Genomic DNA, 10,000 nt, shown 5'->3' with positions numbered 1-10,000 from the left:
CACAGTACAGCGCGGTACAGCACAGTCCAGTGCAGCACAGTATACAACACACCACAATGGTGGAGTGATGGCCTAGAGCTAACGCATCCGTCTTAGGAAGCGAGAGAATCTGAGCGCGCTGGTTCGAATCACGTCTTAGCCGCCGATATTTTCTCCCCCTCCACTAGACCTTGAGTGGTGGTCTGGGCGCTGGCCATTCGGATGAGACGATAAACCGAGGTCCCGTGTGCAGCATGCACTTAACGCACGTAAAAAAACCCACGGCAACGAAAGGGTTGTTCCTGGCAAATTTCTGTTGAAAAATCCACTTCGACAGTAAAAACAAATCAAACTGCACGCAGGAAAAGTTTTTTAAAAAAGGGGGTTGCGCTGTGGTGTAGCGACGCGCTCTCCCTGGGGAGAGCAGCCCGAATTTCACACAGAGAAATCTGTTGTGATAAAAAGAAATACAAATACAAAAAATACAAATACAAACCAACATCGCCCAGCTGAGCCCAACCCTTCCCAGACTGAGAAAACGCACACCGCCTCCTCCGCTCCCCTCTCTCCTCACCAGATCTACCTGTGTGGAGGCAAGATCACGGACGGTCAGCCCACAAACAGCATACAGTGTCTGGACCTCCGGTCGCGAACCTGCTCCCTCCTCTCTCACAAACTTCCGGTCGCCTGCGCAGGCGCAGTGGGCCTGCGATCTAACGCCACCTTCTACATGTTGTCCACCAAGGGGGAGGTAATGATGATGATGATGATGGTGGTGGTGGTGGTGGCGATGATGATGGTGGTGGTGATGATGATGGTGATGATGGTGGTGATGATGATGGTGATGGTGGTGATGATGGTGGTGATGGTGATGGTGGTGATGGTGATGGTGGCGATGGTGATGGTGGTGGTAATGGTGATGATCATGATGAAGGTGGTGATGGTGATGATGATGATGGTGGTGGTGATGGTGATGATGGTGGTGATAGTGATGATGGTGATGATGATAGTGGTGGTGGTGATGATGGTGATGATGGTAGTGATGGTGGTGGTGGTGGTTGTGGTGATGGTGATAATGATCATGATGATGACGACGACGACGACGACGGTGATGATGATGATGACGATGATGATGACGATGATGATGATGATGATGATGATGATGATGAGAAGAAGAAGAAGAAGAAGAAAAATACTCATACTACTACTACTACTACTACTACTACTACTACTACTACTACTGCTACCACCATTACGACTACATGTTTTATGTAGTGCTACATCTTGAGCGGAAACATGTCAAAGCACATGCACACTCAACCTCCACACGCAAGCACAAGTGTGCAACGAAGCGAGCAGTGAAAGACAAAAAACCCTATACAAATCACACGTGGATAGAAAACTGGAGGAACTACGGGGGATGAAAAAAGGAGTTGTGAAGGAGGAGCTCCTCTGGAAAGAGGTGGACAGGATTTAAAAGGCCAGTGTTGAAAAGAGCTGAGTGCAGAGACCTGACGAAGCGAAAGAGGTAGTTCATTCCAAATGTAAGGTTCAGAGAACACAGAGAAAGAGCGGGGGCCGACTGTGGAGTGTTTGAATGTGGGAATAATCATGAAACAGAGTGGGTCTGTTCAAAGCTGATCGTAGGGAGCTAGACGGGGTGTATAGAGACGAAAGCAGGCACACAGAAAGGGGGCGGGGGGTGGGGTGTGGGAGTTGGGGGTGGTGGCGGATTTCTGTACGCATTCGTGACAGGGTACAAATTTCGGTGGTGTTTCATTCTGTGTGGAGGTGATGAAACTTGACCCCGACACCGCCAAGCTGATCAGTGTGGACAAACTGCCCTACTTCAAGAGGCGAAGGTTTCGATTGGTCTGCCACCATGACAGACTGCTTGTGATTGGTGGAGAGGAAGGGTCCAATGTAAGTGAAGATACCGACCCCCCTAGTTGTCCCCCAGAAAAATCAAAACAAAAACATGACAACAGACAAACAAAAACATACAAAAGAAATATAAAAAAATCAAAAGCAAAAACAAAAGAAAAGAAACAACAAACAAACGAAACAAAACAAACAGAAATAAACCCACGATAAAATATAGAACAATAACCCCACAGAAATTCAGACTGCTACCTGTTCCCCATTGTCTTGAGCATAAAACTTCCCCCACACCCACACCCATAATATGAAAATAACAAAAAAACAAAAAACAAACAAACAAACAAAACAAAAACAAACAAACAAAAATCCCACAGAAAACGAACTAAACAACAACAACAACAAAACGCCTATGTGAGTGTGCGTGCACGTGTATGTGTATGAGCACGCATGCAATTCGCGCGTGCGCATGTGTGTACGTTTGTGACACTCGTTCATCCCTGCCACCCTCTAATCGTTTCCCTCCTCCCTCCCTCCCTCCCTCTGTTCCTCCCATCCCTCCTATCTACCCTAATTACTCCTTCCTCCCTCCCTCCCTCCCTCCCTCTGTTCCTCCCATCCCTCCTATCTACCCTAATTACTCCTCCCTCCCTCCCTCTGTTCCTCCCATCCCTCCTATCTACCCTAATTACTCCTCCCTCCCTCCCTCCCTCTGTTCCTCCGATCCCTCCTATCTACCCTAATTACTCCTCCCTCCCTCCCTCCCTCTGTTCCTCCCATCCCTCCTATCTACCCTAATTACTCCTCCCTCCCTCCCTCCCTCCCTCTGTTCCTCCCATCCCTCCTATCTACCCTAATTACTCCTCCCTCCCTCCCTCCCTCTGTTCCTCCGATCCCTCCTATCTACCCTAATTACTCCTCCCTCCCTCCCTCTGTTCCTCCCATCCCTCCTATCTACCCTAATTACTCCTCCCTCCCTCTGTTCCTCCCATCCCTGCTATCTACCCTAATTACTCCTTCCTCCCTCCCTCCCTCTCTTCCTCCCATCCCTCCTATCTACCCTAATTACTCCTTCCTCCCTCCCTCCCTCTGTTCCTCCCATCCCTCCTATCTACCCTAATTACTCCTCCCTCCCTCCCTCCCTCTGTTCCTCCCATCCCTCCTATCTACCCTAATTCCTCCTCCCTCCCTCCCTCTGTTCCTCCCATCCCTCCTATCTACCCTAATTACTCCTCCCTCCCTCCCTCTGTTCCTCCCATCCCTCCTATCTACCCTAATTACTCCTCCCTCCCTCCCTCTGTTCCTCCCATCCCTCCTAACTATCCTAATTACTCCTCCCTCCCTCCCTCCCTCCCTCTGTTCCTCCCATCCATCCTATCTACCCTAATTACTCCTCCCTCCCTCCCTCTGTTCCTCCCATCCCTCCTATCTACCCTAACTACTCCTTCCTCCCTCCCTCCCTCCCTCTGTTCCTCCCATCCCTCCTATCTACCCTAATTACTCCTCCCTCCCTCCCTCTGTTCCTCCCATCCCTCCTATCTACCCTAATTACTCCTTCCTCCCTCCCTCCCTCCCTCTGTTCCTCCCATCCCTCCTATCTACCCTAATTACTCCTCCCTCCCTCCCTCCCTCCCTCTGTTCCTCCCATCCCTCCTATCTACCATAATTACTCCTTCCTCCCTCCCTCCCTCCCTCTGTTCCTCCCATCCCTCCTATCTACCCTAATTACTCCTCCCTCCCTCCCTCCCTCTGTTCCTCCCATCCCTCCTATCTACCCTAATTACTCCTTCCTCCCTCCCTCCCTCTGTTCCTCCCATCCCTCCTATCTACCCTAATTACTCCTCCCTCCCTCCCTCTGTTCCTCCCATCCCTCCTATCTACCCTAATTACTCCTTCCTCCCTCCCTCCCTCTGTTCCTCCCATCCCTCCTATCTACCCTAATTACTCCTCCCTCCCTCCCTCCCTCTGTTCCTCCCATCCCTCCTATCTACCCTAATTACTCCTTCCTTCCTCCCTCTGTTCCTCCCATCCCTCCTATCTACCCTAATTCCTCCTCCCTCCCTCCCTCTGTTCCTCCCATCCCTCCTATCTACCCTAATTACTCCTCACTCCCTCCCTCTGTTCCTCCCATCCCTCCTATCTACCCTAATTACTCCTTCCTCCCTCCCTCTGTTCCTCCCATCCCTCCTATCTACCCTAATTACTCCTCTCTCCCTCCCTCCCTCTGTTCCTCCCATCCCTCCTATCTACCCTAATTACTCCTTCCTTCCTCCCTCCCTCTGTTCCTCCCATCCCTCCTATCTACCCTAATTACTCCTTCCTCCCTCCCTCCCTCCCTCCCTCTGTTCCTCCCATCCCTCCTATCTACCCTAATTACTCCTCCCTCCCTCCCTCCCTCTGTTCCTCCCATCCCTCCTATCTACCCTAATTACTCCTCCCTCCCTCCCTCTGTTCCTCCCATCCCTCCTATCTACCCTAATTACTCCTCCCTCCCTCCCTCCCTCCCTCTGTTCCTCCCATCCCTCCTATCTACCCTAATTACTCCTTCCTCCCTCCCTCCCTCCCTCTGTTCCTCCCATCCCTCCTATCTACCCTAATTACTCCTCCCTCCCTCCCTCCCTCTGTTCCTCCCATCCCTCCTATCTACCCTAATTCCTCCTCCCTCCCTCCCTCTGTTCCTCCCATCCCTCCTATCTACCCTAATTACTCCTCCCTCCCTCCCTCCCTCTGTTCCTCCCATCCCTCCTATCTACCCTAATTACTCCTCCCTCCCTCTGTTCCTCCCATCCCTCCTATCTATCCTAATTCCTCCTCCCTCCCTCCCTCTGTTCCATCCCTCCTATCTACCCTAATTACTCCTTCCTCCCTCCCTCTGTTCCTCCCATCCCTCCTATCTACCCTAATTCCTCCTCCCTCCCTCCCTCTGTTCCATCCCTCCTATCTACCCTAATTCCTCCTCCCTCCCTCCCTCTGTTCCTCCCATCCCTCCTATCTACCCTAATTACTCCTTCCTCCCTCCCTCCCTCCCTCCCTCTGTTCCTCCCATCCCTCCTATCTACCCTAATTACTCCTCCCTCCCTCCCTCCCTCTGTTCCTCCCATCCCTCCTATCTACCCTAATTCCTCCTTCCTCCCTCCCTCTGTTCCTCCCATCCCTCCTATCTACCCTAATTACTCCTCCCTCCCTCCCTCCCTCTGTTCCTCCCATCGCTCCTATCTACCCTAATTACTCCTCCCTCCCTCTGTTCCTCCCATCCCTCCTATCTATCCTAATTCCTCCTCCCTCCCTCCCTCTGTTCCATCCCTCCTATCTACCCTAATTACTCCTTCCTCCCTCCCTCTGTTCCTCCCATCCCTCCTATCTACCCTAATTCCTCCTCCCTCCCTCCCTCTGTTCCATCCCTCCTATCTACCCTAATTCCTCCTCCCTCCCTCCCTCTGTTCCTCCCATCCCTCCTATCTACCCTAATTACTCCTTCCTCCCTCCCTCTGTTCCTCCGATCCCTCCTATCTACCCTAATTCCTCCTCCCTCCCTCCCTCTGTTCCATCCCTCCTATCTACCCTAATTACTCCTTCCTTCCTTCCTCCCTCCCTCTGTTCCTCCCATCCCTCCTATCTACCCTAATTACTCCTTCCTCCCTCCCTCCCTCTGTTCCTCCCATCCCTCCTATCTACCCTAATTACTCCTCCCTCCCTCCCTCCCTCTGTTCCTCCCATCCCTCCTATCTCCCCTAATTACTCCTCCCTCCCTCCCTCTGTTCCTCCCATCCCTCCTATCTCCCCTAATCACTCCTCCCTCCCTCCCTCTGTTCCTCCCATCCCTCCTATCTACCCTAATTACTCCTCCCTCCCTCCCTCTGTTCCTCCCATCCATCCTATCTACCCTAATTACTCCTTCCTCCCTCCCTCTGTTCCTCCCATCCCTCCTATCCACCCTAATTACTCCTTCCTCCCTCCCTCTGTTCCTCCCATCCCTCCTATCTACCCTAATTACTCCTTCCTCCCTCCCTCTGTTCCTCCCATCCCTCCTATCTACCCTAATTACTCCTCCCTCCCTCCCTCTGTTCCTCCCATCCCTCCTATCTACCCTAATTACTCCTCCCTCCCTCCCTCTGTTCCTCCCATCCCTCCTATCTACCCTAATTACTCCTCCCTTCCTCCCTGTGTTCCTCCCATCCCTCCTATCTACCCTAATTACTCCTCCCTCCCTCCCTCTGTTCCTCCCATCCCTCCTATCTACCCTAATTACTCCTCCCTTCCTCCCTCTGTTCCTCCCATCCCTCCTATCTACCCTAATTACTCCTCCCTTCCTCCCTCTGTTCCTCCCATCCCTCCTATCTACCCTAATTACTCCTCCCTCCCTCCCTCCCTCTGTTCCTCCCATCCCTCCTATCTACCCTAATTACTCCTCCCTCCCTCCCTCTGTTCCTCCCATCCCTCCTATCTACCCTAATTACTCCTCCCTCCCTCCCTCCCTCCCTCTGTTCCTCCCATCCCTCCTATCTACCCTAATTACTCCTCCCTCCCTCCCTCTGTTCCTCCCATCCCTCCTATCTACCCTAATTACTCCTCCCTCCCTCCCTCTGTTCCTCCCATCCCTCCTATCTACCCTAATTACTCCTTCCTTCTTTCCTCCCTCCCTCTGTTCCTCCCATCCCTCCTATCTACCCTAATTACTCCTCCCTCCCTCCCTCCTTCCTTCCTATCTACCCTAATTACTCCTCCCTCCCTCCCTCCCTCTGTTCCTCCCATCCCTCCTATCTACCCTAATTACTCCTTCCTTCCTCCCTCCCTCTGTTCCTCCCATCCCTCCTATCTACCCTAATTACTCCTCCCTCCCTCCCTCCCTCTGTTCCTCCCATCCCTCCTATCTACCCTAATTACTCCTCTCTCCCTCCCTCCCTCTGTTCCTCCCATCCCTCCTATCTACCCTAATTACTCCTTCCTTCCTCCCTCCCTCTGTTCCTCCCATCCCTCCTATCTACCCTAATTACTCCTTCCTCCCTCCCTTCTTTCCTTCCTATCTACCCTAATTATTCCCTCCTTCCTTCCTATCTACCCCTAATTATTCCCTCCTTCCTTCCTATCTACCCTAATTATTCCCTCCTTCCTTCCTATCTACCCCTAATTATTCCCTCCTTCCTTCCTATCTACCCCTAATTATTCCCTCCTTCCTTCCTATCTACCCTAATTATTCCCTCCTTCCTTCCTATCTACCCTAATTACTCCTTCCTTCCTCCCTTCTTTCCTTCCTATCTACCCTAATTATTCCCTCCTTCCTTCCTATCTACCCTAATTATTCCCTCCTTCCTTCCTATCTACCCTAATTACTCCCTTCCTCCCTTCTTTCCTTCCTATCTACCCTAATTATTCCCTCCTTCCTTCCTATCTACCCTAATTATTCCTTCCTTCCTCCCTTCTTTCCTTCCTATCTACCCTAATTATTCCCTCCTTCCTTCCTATCTACCCTAATTACTCCTTCCTTCCTTCCTTCCTTCCTTCCTATCTACCCTAATTATTCCCTCCTTCCTTCCTATCTACCCTAATTACTCCTTCCTTCCTCCCTTCTTTCCTTCCTATCTACCCTAATTATTCCCTCCTTCCTTCCTATCTACCCTAATTACTCCTTCCTTCCTCCCTTCTTTCCTTCCTATCTACCCTAATTATTCCCTCCTTCCTTCCTATCTACCCTAATTATTCCTTCCTTCCTTCCTATCTACCCTAATTACTCCTTCTTCCCTCCCTCCCTTCCTTCCTTTCTTCCCTCTATTCATCCACTATCTTTTTTTTTCTTCATCGAACTTTCATTTCTCTCTCTCTCTCCACTCCCTCACCCCCCCCCCCCGCCCCCCCATCCTGCAATTAAAAAACTGATAATGTGTCTTTACCTGGTTGAGCAGCCCCCACTCCCTCCCCTCCCCCCCGACTCCCCCACCTTCCCCCTTTTTTTTCCTATCTCCGTCTTTATCCTTCCATTCATTTCTTGAAATAAGCAAAAAAAAAACCCCAAACAACACACACACAACAACAACAACAACAACGAACTTTTCATTCATTCATTCATTTTCTGTCCGTGTCACCAGATGCAGAAGGTGATGCTGTGCATACCCCTGGATGACCCCTCCCTGCAGATGGTCCCCTGGGAGAATTTCGTGCCCCCTGTCCGTGCACACTTCGGCTTGGCCAAGATCGTGGTGAACAGGAGGGTGCTTGGGGAGGGGCAGTGGTGACCCTCCTGACGTCATAGTGCCTGGTAGACCGTCAGCTGATCGGTATTGGCCTCTGTGTGTGTGTGTGTGTGTGTGTGTGTGTGTGTGTGTGTGTGTGTGTGTGTGTGTGTGTGTGTGAAGGTGGGGTCAATAGGATGATGATGATGATGATGACGACGACAACGATGATGACGATGGTGATGATGATGATGATTATACTGCTGCTGCTGCTGCTGATGATGATGATGTTGATGACTGATGACGACGACGACGATGATGATGACAACGACTATGATGATGATGACGATGATGATGATGACGATGATGACGACGATGATGACGATGCTGCTGCTGCTGCTGCTGGTGATGGTGATGATGATGATGATGGTGATGATGATGATGATGATGGTGATGATGATGGTGATGATGGTGATGGTGATGATCATGGTGATGATGATGATGAGGGTGATGATGATGATGGTGATGATGATGGTGATGATGATGATGGTGATGATGATGATGAGGGTGATGATGATGATGATGATGATCATGGTGATGATCATGGTGATGATGATGATGATGATCCCCAGGTTGCATTCAGCGGCAGACCGACATGCAGCTGCATGCTGGATAAAAATATGGACCGGAACGATGAACGAACCAGACTCCTTTGAAAGGACGCTAGCGGGGTGTGTGAAACTGGTCGTCTTCATCGTGGAAAGGACGCCATGGGTGTGTGAAACTGGTCGTCTTCATCGTGGAAAGGACGCCCCCGGGATGTGTGAAACTGGTCGTCTTCATCGTGGAAAGGACGCCAAGGGTGTGTGAAACTGGTCGTCTTCATCGTGGAAAGGACGCTGGCGGGGTGTGTGAAACTGGTCGTCTTCATCGTGGAAAGGACGCTAGCGGGGTGTGTGAAACTGGTCGTCTTCATCGTGGAAAGGACGCTGGCGGGGTGTGTGAAACTGGTCGTCTTCATCGTGGAAAGGACGCTAGCGGGGTGTGTGAAACTGGTCGTCTTCATCGTGGAAAGGACGCCAGCGGGGTGTGTGAAACTGGTCGTCTTCATCGTGGAAAGGACGCTAGCGGGGTGTGTGAAACTGGTCGTCTTCATCGTGGAAAGGACGCCAAGGGGTGTGTGAAACTGGTCGTCTTCATCGTGGAAAGGACGCTAGCGGGGTGTGTGAAACTGGTCGTCTTCATCGTCATCGTCGTGCAACTTTGCTTGTCGTCGTGAGGACGCGGCAGGCTGACGGCTGGTTCGTTGTCGTATGGACATTGTTAATCTTTTCATCGTCGTTGAATGGATGCTTATCTTTTTATCTAAAAAAGAAATTATTTATTTATGTGTGTATTCATTTGTGTTCATTTATTTATTTATTTATTTATTCACATATGTACTTATCTCTTTATTTACATATATATCTATGTTTTGATTTGTTAATTGGCAATACTTTCGAAAACTGTTACCATACAATTGTACATGTATGTTTGTATGTATGATAGTCAGTCGTGTTCGACTATGACCATCAGAACAGCAGAGGAGGTAACTGCTGTCCCAGCTATCTGGGCTAGAATTTGATAAAAGTGGAGAGTGTCTTGCCCCAAGTTACATCCCCACTCTCTGGGCCAAGAGGATTTTAAGACAGTCGGCATGTAGTGCAGTCACTAAATGTGTCATAAGCTGTCTTTTGGCTGTATTGGTCTAGAATGTAGCATGGAAAATGTTACAGTGATAATACTGAGAGAGAAAATAGGCAAAAACCTTCTATGAAAAGGAGGTGGGATATCTTATCTTCTATCATGTGTAGACTTTGTTGTGCCTTTCGAAGATTTCGAAGTGAAGTGTTGTGATGTCGCCATAACTCTGTTTTGTCAGTGTTTAACTCTCTCCATACGAACGGCGAAAGAGACGACGTTAACAGCGTTTCACG

General features: G+C 50.3%; 1 protein-coding gene across 1 annotated transcript in view; it reads left to right on the top strand.

Annotated features, from left to right (window-relative positions):
• Nucleotides 1–10,000, top strand: part of LOC143275975 (kelch-like protein 21) — a 31,023-nt gene that overhangs the window by 19,870 nt on the left and 1,153 nt on the right. The window contains exons 9-12 of the mRNA XM_076580334.1: nt 557–730; nt 1,771–1,902; nt 7,941–8,129; nt 8,657–10,000. The exon at nt 8,657–10,000 is cut by the window's right edge and continues 1,153 nt beyond it. Of these exons, the coding sequence (XP_076436449.1) occupies nt 557–730; nt 1,771–1,902; nt 7,941–8,087 (453 nt within the window). The 3' untranslated portion in view covers nt 8,088–8,129; nt 8,657–10,000. The remainder of the gene's footprint in view (nt 1–556; nt 731–1,770; nt 1,903–7,940; nt 8,130–8,656) is intronic.

Source organism: Babylonia areolata, chromosome 31, assembly GCF_041734735.1.
Source record: "Babylonia areolata isolate BAREFJ2019XMU chromosome 31, ASM4173473v1, whole genome shotgun sequence".
In the NCBI taxonomy this organism is placed as follows: Eukaryota; Metazoa; Mollusca; class Gastropoda; order Neogastropoda; family Buccinidae; genus Babylonia; species Babylonia areolata.
The sequence above is the reverse complement of the archived record's forward strand: the minus strand, read 5'-3'. Positions and strand labels throughout refer to the sequence as shown.